Source organism: Tachypleus tridentatus, chromosome 8 (genome assembly GCF_004210375.1).
Source record: "Tachypleus tridentatus isolate NWPU-2018 chromosome 8, ASM421037v1, whole genome shotgun sequence".
NCBI lineage: Eukaryota > Metazoa > Arthropoda > Merostomata > Xiphosura > Limulidae > Tachypleus > Tachypleus tridentatus.
The window spans coordinates 52,487,863-52,506,750 of NC_134832.1; the positions used below are offsets into that span (position 1 = coordinate 52,487,863).

The following is an 18,888-nucleotide window of genomic DNA, read 5'->3' on the forward strand; positions in this document are numbered from 1 at the left end:
GTAAAATTATATTCTCAACCCAAACGAGCCGTTTTTATACATATAAACTTCTCTCTGTTATGAAAAGTATTAGTCATTCTTCGTGGCTAACTACAGTTTTCTTCAAATATTTTCCCATTATTGCAAACTCTAATTAGTATATATTTTTAAAAAACACAGCCCAGCTGGTTTCAGTATAATAATTAATTTTTCTTACCTCTTCGTCCATTCCGAGTTGGTTATCGTCGTGGCATTCTTGGCCATAAGGTGCAGGTAACATCTGAGTAGTAGACTAAATATAACAATTCATATTTGTATTTATTATCATTTCTCGAATGACATCAATAAATGCACGACACAGTTATAAAATCATAAAACAGTACACATAGGTTCAAAAAAAGTCTGGTCACTTCACCATAATAAGACCATCCCTTCATCGATAAAAAAATTCAAAGGATGAGGAAAGTCGACTCTTACATTTTATTTTTTCAATTAACACAAACACTTGCTATACAAAAAAGCACTCTGACTGATTTAAAACGATACAAACTGGTAGGATAGGCAAATACAAGTAAAATAAATGATAAAATTATATATAGTTTGTATAAGAGATTAAACTCAAAAGGAACCCTACCAAACTAACACGTTTCTTTAAAGATTTTCTGATTTTATCAAAGATGCGAGTCTCAAGATGCTCTGTTAACTGCTGTTTCTCAATCGTTAGTAAAAGATAAACATCCTGAAAATGATGGCCTAACAGTGGAGTAGTTATTAACATCTTGCCTAAGATTGGCAGTTCTCTCCTCGAGGTGTCAAATACACCTCTGGAGTCACGCAAATCTTGAAAAAAAAAACAACTAATAAAGTTAATGTCTGAAAGATGGAAGAACTGATAAATTGGTGACCAGTACTATTTCCATGCGATGATTATTTTAAGGTCATAACAAACAAAATGAAACACATTATGAGTCAACTGATTCACATAATAAAGTTAATATCTGAAAGATGGAAGAACTGATAAATTGGTGACCAGTACTATTTCTATGCGATGATTATTTTAAGGTCATAACAAACAAAATGAAACACATTATGAGTCAACTGATTCACATAATAAAGTTAATATCTGAAAGATGGAAGAACTGATAAATTGGTGACCAGTACTATTTCTATGCGATGATTATTTTAAGGTCATAACAAACAAAATGAAACACATTATGAGTCAACTGATTCACATAATAAAGTTAATATCTGAAAGATGGAAGAACTGATAAATTGGTGACCAGTACTATTTCTATGCGATGATTATTTTAAGGTCATAACAAACAAAATGAAACACATTATGAGTCAACTGATTCACATAATAAAGTTAATATCTGAAAGATGGAAGAACTGATAAATTTGTGACCAGTACTATTTCTATGCGATGATTATTTTAAGGTCATAACAAACAAAATGAAACACATTATGAGTCAACTGATTCACATAATAAAGTTAATATCTGAAAGATGGAAGAACTGATAAATTGGTGACCAGTACTATTTCTATGCGATGATTATTTTAAGGTCATAACAAACAAAATGAAACACATTATGAGTCAACTGATTCACATAATAAAGTTAATATCTGAAAGATGGAAGAACTGATAAATTTGTGACCAGTACTATTTCTATGCGATGATTATTTTAAGGTCATAACAAACAAAATGAAACACATTATGAGTCAACTGATTCACATAATAAAGTTAATATCTGAAAGATGGAAGAACTGATAAATTTGTGACCAGTACTATTTCTATGCGATGATTATTTTAAGGTCATAACAAACAAAATGAAACACATTATGAGTCAACTGATTCACATAATAAAGTTAATATCTGAAAGATGGAAGAACTGATAAATTTGTGACCAGTACTATTTCTATGCGATGATTATTTTAAGGTCATAACAAACAAAATGAAACACATTATGAGTCAACTGATTCACATAATAAAGTTAATATCTGAAAGATGGAAGAACTGATAAATTGGTGACCAGTACTATTTCTATGCGATGATTATTTTAAGGTCATAACAAACAAAATGAAACACATTATGAGTCAACTGATTCACATAATAAAGTTAATATCTGAAAGATGGAAGAACTGATAAATTTGTGACCAGTACTATTTCTATGCGATGATTATTTTAAGGTCATAACAAACAAAATGAAACACATTATGAGTCAACTGATTCACATAATAAAGTTAATATCTGAAAGATGGAAGAACTGATAAATTTGTGACCAGTACTATTTCTATGCGATGATTATTTTAAGGTCATAACAAACAAAATGAAACACATTATGAGTCAACTGATTCACATAATAAAGTTAATATCTGAAAGATGGAAGAACTGATAAATTTGTGACCAGTACTATTTCTATGCGATGATTATTTTAAGGTCATAACAAACAAAATGAAACACATTATGAGTCAACTGATTCACATAATAAAGTTAATATCTGAAAGATGGAAGAACTGATAAATTTGTGACCAGTACTATTTCTATGCGATGATTATTTTAAGGTCATAACAAACAAAATGAAACACATTATGAGTCAACTGATTCACATAATAAAGTTAATATCTGAAAGATGGAAGAACTGATAAATTTGTGACCAGTACTATTTCTATGCGATGATTATTTTAAGGTCATAACAAACAAAATGAAACACATTATGAGTCAACTGATTCACATAATAAAGTTAATATCTGAAAGATGGAAGAACTGATAAATTTGTGACCAGTACTATTTCTATGCGATGATTATTTTAAGGTCATAACAAACAAAATGAAACACATTATGAGTCAACTGATTCACATAATAAAGTTAATATCTGAAAGATGGAAGAACTGATAAATTGGTGACCAGTACTATTTCTATGCGATGATTATTTTAAGGTCATAACAAACAAAATGAAACACATTATGAGTCAACTGATTCACATAATAAAGTTAATATCTGAAAGATGGAAGAACTGATAAATTTGTGACCAGTACTATTTCTATGCGATGATTATTTTAAGGTCATAACAAACAAAATGAAACACATTATGAGTCAACTGATTCACATAATAAAGTTAATATCTGAAAGATGGAAGAACTGATAAATTTGTGACCAGTACTATTTCTATGCGATGATTATTTTAAGGTCATAACAAACAAAATGAAACACATTATGAGTCAACTGATTCACATAATAAAGTTAATATCTGAAAGATGGAAGAACTGATAAATTTGTGACCAGTACTATTTCTATGCGATGATTATTTTAAGGTCATAACAAACAAAATGAAACACATTATGAGTCAACTGATTCACATAATAAAGTTAATATCTGAAAGATGGAAGAACTGATAAATTGGTGACCAGTACTATTTCTATGCGATGATTATTTTAAGGTCATAACAAACAAAATGAAACACATTATGAGTCAACTGATTCACATAATAAAGTTAATATCTGAAAGATGGAAGAACTGATAAATTTGTGACCAGTACTATTTCTATGCGATGATTATTTTAAGGTCATAACAAACAAAATGAAACACATTATGAGTCAACTGATTCACATAATAAAGTTAATATCTGAAAGATGGAAGAACTGATAAATTTGTGACCAGTACTATTTCTATGCGATGATTATTTTAAGGTCATAACAAACAAAATGAAACACATTATGAGTCAACTGATTCACATAATAAAGTTAATATCTGAAAGATGGAAGAACTGATAAATTTGTGACCAGTACTATTTCTATGCGATGATTATTTTAAGGTCATAACAAACAAAATGAAACACATTATGAGTCAACTGATTCACATAATAAAGTTAATATCTGAAAGATGGAAGAACTGATAAATTTGTGACCAGTACTATTTCTATGCGATGATTATTTTAAGGTCATAACAAACAAAATGAAACACATTATGAGTCAACTGATTCACATAATAAAGTTAATATCTGAAAGATGGAAGAACTGATAAATTTGTGACCAGTACTATTTCTATGCGATGATTATTTTAAGGTCATAACAAACAAAATGAAACACATTATGAGTCAACTGATTCACATAATAAAGTTAATATCTGAAAGATGGAAGAACTGATAAATTTGTGACCAGTACTATTTCTATGCGATGATTATTTTAAGGTCATAACAAACAAAATGAAACACATTATGAGTCAACTGATTCACATAATAAAGTTAATATCTGAAAGATGGAAGAACTGATAAATTTGTGACCAGTACTATTTCTATGCGATGATTATTTTAAGGTCATAACAAACAAAATGAAACACATTATGAGTCAACTGATTCACATAATAAAGTTAATATCTGAAAGATGGAAGAACTGATAAATTTGTGACCAGTACTATTTCTATGCGATGATTATTTTAAGGTCATAACAAACAAAATGAAACACATTATGAGTCAACTGATTCACATAATAAAGTTAATATCTGAAAGATGGAAGAACTGATAAATTTGTGACCAGTACTATTTCTATGCGATGATTATTTTAAGGTCATAACAAACAAAATGAAACACATTATGAGTCAACTGATTCACATAATAAAGTTAATATCTGAAAGATGGAAGAACTGATAAATTTGTGACCAGTACTATTTCTATGCGATGATTATTTTAAGGTCATAACAAACAAAATGAAACACATTATGAGTCAACTGATTCACATAATAAAGTTAATATCTGAAAGATGGAAGAACTGATAAATTGGTGACCAGTACTATTTCTATGCGATGATTATTTTAAGGTCATAACAAACAAAATGAAACACATTATGAGTCAACTGATTCACATAATAAAGTTAATATCTGAAAGATGGAAGAACTGATAAATTTGTGACCAGTACTATTTCTATGCGATGATTATTTTAAGGTCATAACAAACAAAATGAAACACATTATGAGTCAACTGATTCACATAATAAAGTTAATATCTGAAAGATGGAAGAACTGATAAATTTGTGACCAGTACTATTTCTATGCGATGATTATTTTAAGGTCATAACAAACAAAATGAAACACATTATGAGTCAACTGATTCACATAATAAAGTTAATATCTGAAAGATGGAAGAACTGATAAATTTGTGACCAGTACTATTTCTATGCGATGATTATTTTAAGGTCATAACAAACAAAATGAAACACATTATGAGTCAACTGATTCACATAATAAAGTTAATATCTGAAAGATGGAAGAACTGATAAATTTGTGACCAGTACTATTTCTATGCGATGATTATTTTAAGGTCATAACAAACAAAATGAAACACATTATGAGTCAACTGATTCACATAATAAAGTTAATATCTGAAAGATGGAAGAACTGATAAATTGGTGACCAGTACTATTTCTATGCGATGATTATTTTAAGGTCATAACAAACAAAATGAAACACATTATGAGTCAACTGATTCACATAATAAAGTTAATATCTGAAAGATGGAAGAACTGATAAATTTGTGACCAGTACTATTTCTATGCGATGATTATTTTAAGGTCATAACAAACAAAATGAAACACATTATGAGTCAACTGATTCACATAATAAAGTTAATATCTGAAAGATGGAAGAACTGATAAATTTGTGACCAGTACTATTTCTATGCGATGATTATTTTAAGGTCATAACAAACAAAATGAAACACATTATGAGTCAACTGATTCACATAATAAAGTTAATATCTGAAAGATGGAAGAACTGATAAATTTGTGACCAGTACTATTTCTATGCGATGATTATTTTAAGGTCATAACAAACAAAATGAAACACATTATGAGTCAACTGATTCACATAATAAAGTTAATATCTGAAAGATGGAAGAACTGATAAATTTGTGACCAGTACTATTTCTATGCGATGATTATTTTAAGGTCATAACAAACAAAATGAAACACATTATGAGTCAACTGATTCACATAATAAAGTTAATATCTGAAAGATGGAAGAACTGATAAATTTGTGACCAGTACTATTTCTATGCGATGATTATTTTAAGGTCATAACAAACAAAATGAAACACATTATGAGTCAACTGATTCACATAATAAAGTTAATATCTGAAAGATGGAAGAACTGATAAATTTGTGACCAGTACTATTTCTATGCGATGATTATTTTAAGGTCATAACAAACAAAATGAAACACATTATGAGTCAACTGATTCACATAATAAAGTTAATATCTGAAAGATGGAAGAACTGATAAATTTGTGACCAGTACTATTTCTATGCGATGATTATTTTAAGGTCATAACAAACAAAATGAAACACATTATGAGTCAACTGATTCACATAATAAAGTTAATATCTGAAAGATGGAAGAACTGATAAATTTGTGACCAGTACTATTTCTATGCGATGATTATTTTAAGGTCATAACAAACAAAATGAAACACATTATGAGTCAACTGATTCACATAATAAAGTTAATATCTGAAAGATGGAAGAACTGATAAATTTGTGACCAGTACTATTTCTATGCGATGATTATTTTAAGGTCATAACAAACAAAATGAAACACATTATGAGTCAACTGATTCACATAATAAAGTTAATATCTGAAAGATGGAAGAACTGATAAATTTGTGACCAGTACTATTTCTATGCGATGATTATTTTAAGGTCATAACAAACAAAATGAAACACATTATGAGTCAACTGATTCACATAATAAAGTTAATATCTGAAAGATGGAAGAACTGATAAATTTGTGACCAGTACTATTTCTATGCGATGATTATTTTAAGGTCATAACAAACAAAATGAAACACATTATGAGTCAACTGATTCACATAATAAAGTTAATATCTGAAAGATGGAAGAACTGATAAATTGGTGACCAGTACTATTTCTATGCGATGATTATTTTAAGGTCATAACAAACAAAATGAAACACATTATGAGTCAACTGATTCACATAATAAAGTTAATATCTGAAAGATGGAAGAACTGATAAATTTGTGACCAGTACTATTTCTATGCGATGATTATTTTAAGGTCATAACAAACAAAATGAAACACATTATGAGTCAACTGATTCACATAATAAAGTTAATATCTGAAAGATGGAAGAACTGATAAATTGGTGACCAGTACTATTTCTATGCGATGATTATTTTAAGGTCATAACAAACAAAATGAAACACATTATGAGTCAACTGATTCACATAATAAAGTTAATATCTGAAAGATGGAAGAACTGATAAATTTGTGACCAGTACTATTTCTATGCGATGATTATTTTAAGGTCATAACAAACAAAATGAAACACATTATGAGTCAACTGATTCACATAATAAAGTTAATATCTGAAAGATGGAAGAACTGATAAATTGGTGACCAGTACTATTTCTATGCGATGATTATTTTAAGGTCATAACAAACAAAATGAAACACATTATGAGTCAACTGATTCACATAATAAAGTTAATATCTGAAAGATGGAAGAACTGATAAATTGGTGACCAGTACTATTTCTATGCGATGATTATTTTAAGGTCATAACAAACAAAATGAAACACATTATGAGTCAACTGATTCACATAATAAAGTTAATATCTGAAAGATGGAAGAACTGATAAATTGGTGACCAGTACTATTTCTATGCGATGATTATTTTAAGGTCATAACAAACAAAATGAAACACATTATGAGTCAACTGATTCACATAATAAAGTTAATATCTGAAAGATGGAAGAACTGATAAATTTGTGACCAGTACTATTTCTATGCGATGATTATTTTAAGGTCATAACAAACAAAATGAAACACATTATGAGTCAACTGATTCACATAATAAAGTTAATATCTGAAAGATGGAAGAACTGATAAATTTGTGACCAGTACTATTTCTATGCGATGATTATTTTAAGGTCATAACAAACAAAATGAAACACATTATGAGTCAACTGATTCACATAATAAAGTTAATATCTGAAAGATGGAAGAACTGATAAATTGGTGACCAGTACTATTTCTATGCGATGATTATTTTAAGGTCATAACAAACAAAATGAAACACATTATGAGTCAACTGATTCACATAATAAAGTTAATATCTGAAAGATGGAAGAACTGATAAATTTGTGACCAGTACTATTTCTATGCGATGATTATTTTAAGGTCATAACAAACAAAATGAAACACATTATGAGTCAACTGATTCACATAATAAAGTTAATATCTGAAAGATGGAAGAACTGATAAATTTGTGACCAGTACTATTTCTATGCGATGATTATTTTAAGGTCATAACAAACAAAATGAAACACATTATGAGTCAACTGATTCACATAATAAAGTTAATATCTGAAAGATGGAAGAACTGATAAATTTGTGACCAGTACTATTTCTATGCGATGATTATTTTAAGGTCATAACAAACAAAATGAAACACATTATGAGTCAACTGATTCACATAATAAAGTTAATATCTGAAAGATGGAAGAACTGATAAATTTGTGACCAGTACTATTTCTATGCGATGATTATTTTAAGGTCATAACAAACAAAATGAAACACATTATGAGTCAACTGATTCACATAATAAAGTTAATATCTGAAAGATGGAAGAACTGATAAATTTGTGACCAGTACTATTTCTATGCGATGATTATTTTAAGGTCATAACAAACAAAATGAAACACATTATGAGTCAACTGATTCACATAATAAAGTTAATATCTGAAAGATGGAAGAACTGATAAATTTGTGACCAGTACTATTTCTATGCGATGATTATTTTAAGGTCATAACAAACAAAATGAAACACATTATGAGTCAACTGATTCACATAATAAAGTTAATATCTGAAAGATGGAAGAACTGATAAATTTGTGACCAGTACTATTTCTATGCGATGATTATTTTAAGGTCATAACAAACAAAATGAAACACATTATGAGTCAACTGATTCACATAATAAAGTTAATATCTGAAAGATGGAAGAACTGATAAATTTGTGACCAGTACTATTTCTATGCGATGATTATTTTAAGGTCATAACAAACAAAATGAAACACATTATGAGTCAACTGATTCACATAATAAAGTTAATATCTGAAAGATGGAAGAACTGATAAATTTGTGACCAGTACTATTTCTATGCGATGATTATTTTAAGGTCATAACAAACAAAATGAAACACATTATGAGTCAACTGATTCACATAATAAAGTTAATATCTGAAAGATGGAAGAACTGATAAATTGGTGACCAGTACTATTTCTATGCGATGATTATTTTAAGGTCATAACAAACAAAATGAAACACATTATGAGTCAACTGATTCACATAATAAAGTTAATATCTGAAAGATGGAAGAACTGATAAATTTGTGACCAGTACTATTTCTATGCGATGATTATTTTAAGGTCATAACAAACAAAATGAAACACATTATGAGTCAACTGATTCACATAATAAAGTTAATATCTGAAAGATGGAAGAACTGATAAATTGGTGACCAGTACTATTTCTATGCGATGATTATTTTAAGGTCATAACAAACAAAATGAAACACATTATGAGTCAACTGATTCACATAATAAAGTTAATATCTGAAAGATGGAAGAACTGATAAATTTGTGACCAGTACTATTTCTATGCGATGATTATTTTAAGGTCATAACAAACAAAATGAAACACATTATGAGTCAACTGATTCACATAATAAAGTTAATATCTGAAAGATGGAAGAACTGATAAATTTGTGACCAGTACTATTTCTATGCGATGATTATTTTAAGGTCATAACAAACAAAATGAAACACATTATGAGTCAACTGATTCACATAATAAAGTTAATATCTGAAAGATGGAAGAACTGATAAATTGGTGACCAGTACTATTTCTATGCGATGATTATTTTAAGGTCATAACAAACAAAATGAAACACATTATGAGTCAACTGATTCACATAATAAAGTTAATATCTGAAAGATGGAAGAACTGATAAATTTGTGACCAGTACTATTTCTATGCGATGATTATTTTAAGGTCATAACAAACAAAATGAAACACATTATGAGTCAACTGATTCACATAATAAAGTTAATATCTGAAAGATGGAAGAACTGATAAATTTGTGACCAGTACTATTTCTATGCGATGATTATTTTAAGGTCATAACAAACAAAATGAAACACATTATGAGTCAACTGATTCACATAATAAAGTTAATATCTGAAAGATGGAAGAACTGATAAATTTGTGACCAGTACTATTTCTATGCGATGATTATTTTAAGGTCATAACAAACAAAATGAAACACATTATGAGTCAACTGATTCACATAATAAAGTTAATATCTGAAAGATGGAAGAACTGATAAATTTGTGACCAGTACTATTTCTATGCGATGATTATTTTAAGGTCATAACAAACAAAATGAAACACATTATGAGTCAACTGATTCACATAATAAAGTTAATATCTGAAAGATGGAAGAACTGATAAATTTGTGACCAGTACTATTTCTATGCGATGATTATTTTAAGGTCATAACAAACAAAATGAAACACATTATGAGTCAACTGATTCACATAATAAAGTTAATATCTGAAAGATGGAAGAACTGATAAATTTGTGACCAGTACTATTTCTATGCGATGATTATTTTAAGGTCATAACAAACAAAATGAAACACATTATGAGTCAACTGATTCACATAATAAAGTTAATATCTGAAAGATGGAAGAACTGATAAATTTGTGACCAGTACTATTTCTATGCGATGATTATTTTAAGGTCATAACAAACAAAATGAAACACATTATGAGTCAACTGATTCACATAATAAAGTTAATATCTGAAAGATGGAAGAACTGATAAATTGGTGACCAGTACTATTTCTATGCGATGATTATTTTAAGGTCATAACAAACAAAATGAAACACATTATGAGTCAACTGATTCACATAATAAAGTTAATATCTGAAAGATGGAAGAACTGATAAATTGGTGACCAGTACTATTTCTATGCGATGATTATTTTAAGGTCATAACAAACAAAATGAAACACATTATGAGTCAACTGATTCACATAATAAAGTTAATATCTGAAAGATGGAAGAACTGATAAATTTGTGACCAGTACTATTTCTATGCGATGATTATTTTAAGGTCATAACAAACAAAATGAAACACATTATGAGTCAACTGATTCACATAATAAAGTTAATATCTGAAAGATGGAAGAACTGATAAATTTGTGACCAGTACTATTTCTATGCGATGATTATTTTAAGGTCATAACAAACAAAATGAAACACATTATGAGTCAACTGATTCACATAATAAAGTTAATATCTGAAAGATGGAAGAACTGATAAATTTGTGACCAGTACTATTTCTATGCGATGATTATTTTAAGGTCATAACAAACAAAATGAAACACATTATGAGTCAACTGATTCACATAATAAAGTTAATATCTGAAAGATGGAAGAACTGATAAATTTGTGACCAGTACTATTTCTATGCGATGATTATTTTAAGGTCATAACAAACAAAATGAAACACATTATGAGTCAACTGATTCACATAATAAAGTTAATATCTGAAAGATGGAAGAACTGATAAATTTGTGACCAGTACTATTTCTATGCGATGATTATTTTAAGGTCATAACAAACAAAATGAAACACATTATGAGTCAACTGATTCACATAATAAAGTTAATATCTGAAAGATGGAAGAACTGATAAATTGGTGACCAGTACTATTTCTATGCGATGATTATTTTAAGGTCATAACAAACAAAATGAAACACATTATGAGTCAACTGATTCACATAATAAAGTTAATATCTGAAAGATGGAAGAACTGATAAATTGGTGACCAGTACTATTTCTATGCGATGATTATTTTAAGGTCATAACAAACAAAATGAAACACATTATGAGTCAACTGATTCACATAATAAAGTTAATATCTGAAAGATGGAAGAACTGATAAATTTGTGACCAGTACTATTTCTATGCGATGATTATTTTAAGGTCATAACAAACAAAATGAAACACATTATGAGTCAACTGATTCACATAATAAAGTTAATATCTGAAAGATGGAAGAACTGATAAATTGGTGACCAGTACTATTTCTATGCGATGATTATTTTAAGGTCATAACAAACAAAATGAAACACATTATGAGTCAACTGATTCACATAATAAAGTTAATATCTGAAAGATGGAAGAACTGATAAATTGGTGACCAGTACTATTTCTATGCGATGATTATTTTAAGGTCATAACAAACAAAATGAAACACATTATGAGTCAACTGATTCACATAATAAAGTTAATATCTGAAAGATGGAAGAACTGATAAATTTGTGACCAGTACTATTTCTATGCGATGATTATTTTAAGGTCATAACAAACAAAATGAAACACATTATGAGTCAACTGATTCACATAATAAAGTTAATATCTGAAAGATGGAAGAACTGATAAATTTGTGACCAGTACTATTTCTATGCGATGATTATTTTAAGGTCATAACAAACAAAATGAAACACATTATGAGTCAACTGATTCACATAATAAAGTTAATATCTGAAAGATGGAAGAACTGATAAATTTGTGACCAGTACTATTTCTATGCGATGATTATTTTAAGGTCATAACAAACAAAATGAAACACATTATGAGTCAACTGATTCACATAATAAAGTTAATATCTGAAAGATGGAAGAACTGATAAATTGGTGACCAGTACTATTTCTATGCGATGATTATTTTAAGGTCATAACAAACAAAATGAAACACATTATGAGTCAACTGATTCACATAATAAAGTTAATATCTGAAAGATGGAAGAACTGATAAATTTGTGACCAGTACTATTTCTATGCGATGATTATTTTAAGGTCATAACAAACAAAATGAAACACATTATGAGTCAACTGATTCACATAATAAAGTTAATATCTGAAAGATGGAAGAACTGATAAATTGGTGACCAGTACTATTTCTATGCGATGATTATTTTAAGGTCATAACAAACAAAATGAAACACATTATGAGTCAACTGATTCACATAATAAAGTTAATATCTGAAAGATGGAAGAACTGATAAATTTGTGACCAGTACTATTTCTATGCGATGATTATTTTAAGGTCATAACAAACAAAATGAAACACATTATGAGTCAACTGATTCACATAATAAAGTTAATATCTGAAAGATGGAAGAACTGATAAATTGGTGACCAGTACTATTTCTATGCGATGATTATTTTAAGGTCATAACAAACAAAATGAAACACATTATGAGTCAACTGATTCACATAATAAAGTTAATATCTGAAAGATGGAAGAACTGATAAATTGGTGACCAGTACTATTTCTATGCGATGATTATTTTAAGGTCATAACAAACAAAATGAAACACATTATGAGTCAACTGATTCACATAATAAAGTTAATATCTGAAAGATGGAAGAACTGATAAATTTGTGACCAGTACTATTTCTATGCGATGATTATTTTAAGGTCATAACAAACAAAATGAAACACATTATGAGTCAACTGATTCACATAATAAAGTTAATATCTGAAAGATGGAAGAACTGATAAATTGGTGACCAGTACTATTTCTATGCGATGATTATTTTAAGGTCATAACAAACAAAATGAAACACATTATGAGTCAACTGATTCACATAATAAAGTTAATATCTGAAAGATGGAAGAACTGATAAATTGGTGACCAGTACTATTTCTATGCGATGATTATTTTAAGGTCATAACAAACAAAATGAAACACATTATGAGTCAACTGATTCACATAATAAAGTTAATATCTGAAAGATGGAAGAACTGATAAATTTGTGACCAGTACTATTTCTATGCGATGATTATTTTAAGGTCATAACAAACAAAATGAAACACATTATGAGTCAACTGATTCACATAATAAAGTTAATATCTGAAAGATGGAAGAACTGATAAATTTGTGACCAGTACTATTTCTATGCGATGATTATTTTAAGGTCATAACAAACAAAATGAAACACATTATGAGTCAACTGATTCACATAATAAAGTTAATATCTGAAAGATGGAAGAACTGATAAATTGGTGACCAGTACTATTTCTATGCGATGATTATTTTAAGGTCATAACAAACAAAATGAAACACATTATGAGTCAACTGATTCACATAATAAAGTTAATATCTGAAAGATGGAAGAACTGATAAATTGGTGACCAGTACTATTTCTATGCGATGATTATTTTAAGGTCATAACAAACAAAATGAAACACATTATGAGTCAACTGATTCACATAATAAAGTTAATATCTGAAAGATGGAAGAACTGATAAATTGGTGACCAGTACTATTTCTATGCGATGATTATTTTAAGGTCATAACAAACAAAATGAAACACATTATGAGTCAACTGATTCACATAATAAAGTTAATATCTGAAAGATGGAAGAACTGATAAATTTGTGACCAGTACTATTTCTATGCGATGATTATTTTAAGGTCATAACAAACAAAATGAAACACATTATGAGTCAACTGATTCACATAATAAAGTTAATATCTGAAAGATGGAAGAACTGATAAATTGGTGACCAGTACTATTTCTATGCGATGATTATTTTAAGGTCATAACAAACAAAATGAAACACATTATGAGTCAACTGATTCACATAATAAAGTTAATATCTGAAAGATGGAAGAACTGATAAATTGGTGACCAGTACTATTTCTATGCGATGATTATTTTAAGGTCATAACAAACAAAATGAAACACATTATGAGTCAACTGATTCACATAATAAAGTTAATATCTGAAAGATGGAAGAACTGATAAATTGTGACCACTACTATTTCTATGCGATGATTATTTTAAGGTCATAACAAACAAAATGAAACACATTATGAGTCAACTGATTCACATAATAAAGTTAATATCTGAAAGATGGAAGAACTGATAAATTGGTGACCAGTACTATTTCTATGCGATGATTATTTTAAGGTCATAACAAACAAAATGAAACACATTATGAGTCAACTGATTCACATAATAAAGTTAATATCTGAAAGATGGAAGAACTGATAAATTTGTGACCAGTACTATTTCTATGCGATGATTATTTTAAGGTCATAACAAACAAAATGAAACACATTATGAGTCAACTGATTCACATAATAAAGTTAATATCTGAAAGATGGAAGAACTGATAAATTGGTGACCAGTACTATTTCTATGCGATGATTATTTTAAGGTCATAACAAACAAAATGAAACACATTATGAGTCAACTGATTCACATAATAAAGTTAATATCTGAAAGATGGAAGAACTGATAAATTTGTGACCAGTACTATTTCTATGCGATGATTATTTTAAGGTCATAACAAACAAAATGAAACACATTATGAGTCAACTGATTCACATAATAAAGTTAATATCTGAAAGATGGAAGAACTGATAAATTTGTGACCAGTACTATTTCTATGCGATGATTATTTTAAGGTCATAACAAACAAAATGAAACACATTATGAGTCAACTGATTCACATAATAAAGTTAATATCTGAAAGATGGAAGAACTGATAAATTTGTGACCAGTACTATTTCTATGCGATGATTATTTTAAGGTCATAACAAACAAAATGAAACACATTATGAGTCAACTGATTCACATAATAAAGTTAATATCTGAAAGATGGAAGAACTGATAAATTGGTGACCAGTACTATTTCTATGCGATGATTATTTTAAGGTCATAACAAACAAAATGAAACACATTATGAGTCAACTGATTCACATAATAAAGTTAATATCTGAAAGATGGAAGAACTGATAAATTGGTGACCAGTACTATTTCTATGCGATGATTATTTTAAGGTCATAACAAACAAAATGAAACACATTATGAGTCAACTGATTCACATAATAAAGTTAATATCTGAAAGATGGAAGAACTGATAAATTGGTGACCAGTACTATTTCTATGCGATGATTATTTTAAGGTCATAACAAACAAAATGAAACACATTATGAGTCAACTGATTCACATAATAAAGTTAATATCTGAAAGATGGAAGAACTGATAAATTGGTGACCAGTACTATTTCTATGCGATGATTATTTTAAGGTCATAACAAACAAAATGAAACACATTATGAGTCAACTGATTCACATAATAAAGTTAATATCTGAAAGATGGAAGAACTGATAAATTTGTGACCAGTACTATTTCTATGCGATGATTATTTTAAGGTCATAACAAACAAAATGAAACACATTATGAGTCAACTGATTCACATAATAAAGTTAATATCTGAAAGATGGAAGAACTGATAAATTTGTGACCAGTACTATTTCTATGCGATGATTATTTTAAGGTCATAACAAACAAAATGAAACACATTATGAGTCAACTGATTCACATAATAAAGTTAATATCTGAAAGATGGAAGAACTGATAAATTGGTGACCAGTACTATTTCTATGCGATGATTATTTTAAGGTCATAACAAACAAAATGAAACACATTATGAGTCAACTGATTCACATAATAAAGTTAATATCTGAAAGATGGAAGAACTGATAAATTGGTGACCAGTACTATTTCTATGCGATGATTATTTTAAGGTCATAACAAACAAAATGAAACACATTATGAGTCAACTGATTCACATAATAAAGTTAATATCTGAAAGATGGAAGAACTGATAAATTGGTGACCAGTACTATTTCTATGCGATGATTATTTTAAGGTCATAACAAACAAAATGAAACACATTATGAGTCAACTGATTCACATAATAAAGTTAATATCTGAAAGATGGAAGAACTGATAAATTTGTGACCAGTACTATTTCTATGCGATGATTATTTTAAGGTCATAACAAACAAAATGAAACACATTATGAGTCAACTGATTCACATAATAAAGTTAATATCTGAAAGATGGAAGAACTGATAAATTGGTGACCAGTACTATTTCTATGCGATGATTATTTTAAGGTCATAACAAACAAAATGAAACACATTATGAGTCAACTGATTCACATAATAAAGTTAATATCTGAAAGATGGAAGAACTGATAAATTGGTGACCAGTACTATTTCTATGCGATGATTATTTTAAGGTCATAACAAACAAAATGAAACACATTATGAGTCAACTGATTCACATAATAAAGTTAATATCTGAAAGATGGAAGAACTGATAAATTGGTGACCAGTACTATTTCTATGCGATGATTATTTTAAGGTCATAACAAACAAAATGAAACACATTATGAGTCAACTGATTCACATAATAAAGTTAATATCTGAAAGATGGAAGAACTGATAAATTTGTGACCAGTACTATTTCTATGCGATGATTATTTTAAGGTCATAACAAACAAAATGAAACACATTATGAGTCAACTGATTCACATAATAAAGTTAATATCTGAAAGATGGAAGAACTGATAAATTGGTGACCAGTACTATTTCTATGCGATGATTATTTTAAGGTCATAACAAACAAAATGAAACACATTATGAGTCAACTGATTCACATAATAAAGTTAATATCTGAAAGATGGAAGAACTGATAAATTGGTGACCAGTACTATTTCTATGCGATGATTATTTTAAGGTCATAACAAACAAAATGAAACACATTATGAGTCAACTGATTCACATAATAAAGTTAATATCTGAAAGATGGAAGAACTGATAAATTGGTGACCAGTACTATTTCTATGCGATGATTATTTTAAGGTCATAACAAACAAAATGAAACACATTATGAGTCAACTGATTCACATAATAAAGTTAATATCTGAAAGATGGAAGAACTGATAAATTGGTGACCAGTACTATTTCTATGCGATGATTATTTTAAGGTCATAACAAACAAAATGAAACACATTATGAGTCAACTGATTCACATAATAAAGTTAATATCTGAAAGATGGAAGAACTGATAAATTGTGACCACTACTATTTCTATGCGATGATTATTTTAAGGTCATAACAAACAAAATGAAACACATTATGAGTCAACTGATTCACATAATAAAGTTAATATCTGAAAGATGGAAGAACTGATAAATTGGTGACCAGTACTATTTCTATGCGATGATTATTTTAAGGTCATAACAAACAAAATGAAACACATTATGAGTCAACTGATTCACATAATAAAGTTAATATCTGAAAGATGGAAGAACTGATAAATTTGTGACCAGTACTATTTCTATGCGATGATTATTTTAAGGTCATAACAAACAAAATGAAACACATTATGAGTCAACTGATTCACATAATAAAGTTAATATCTGAAAGATGGAAGAACTGATAAATTGGTGACCAGTACTATTTCTATGCGATGATTATTTTAAGGTCATAACAAACAAAATGAAACACATTATGAGTCAACTGATTCACATAATAAAGTTAATATCTGAAAGATGGAAGAACTGATAAATTTGTGACCAGTACTATTTCTATGCGATGATTATTTTAAGGTCATAACAAACAAAATGAAACACATTATGAGTCAACTGATTCACATAATAAAGTTAATATCTGAAAGATGGAAGAACTGATAAATTGGTGACCAGTACTATTTCTATGCGATGATTATTTTAAGGTCATAACAAACAAAATGAAACACATTATGAGTCAACTGATTCACATAATAAAGTTAATATCTGAAAGATGGAAGAACTGATAAATTGGTGACCAGTACTATTTCTATGCGATGATTATTTTAAGGTCATAACAAACAAAATGAAACACATTATGAGTCAACTGATTCACATAATAAAGTTAATATCTGAAAGATGGAAGAACTGATAAATTGGTGACCAGTAC

General features: G+C 28.5%; 1 protein-coding gene across 3 annotated transcripts in view; it reads right to left on the bottom strand.

Moving 5' to 3' along the window:
* Window positions 1-18,888, bottom strand: part of LOC143222407 (epithelial sodium channel subunit alpha-like) — a 293,985-nt gene that overhangs the window by 10,438 nt on the left and 264,659 nt on the right. For all 3 annotated transcript variants that reach the window (XM_076448896.1, XM_076448894.1, XM_076448895.1), the window contains one exon: window positions 197-271. In XM_076448896.1, coding sequence (XP_076305011.1) covers window positions 197-271 — 75 coding nt within the window. The remainder of the gene's footprint in view (window positions 1-196; window positions 272-18,888) is intronic.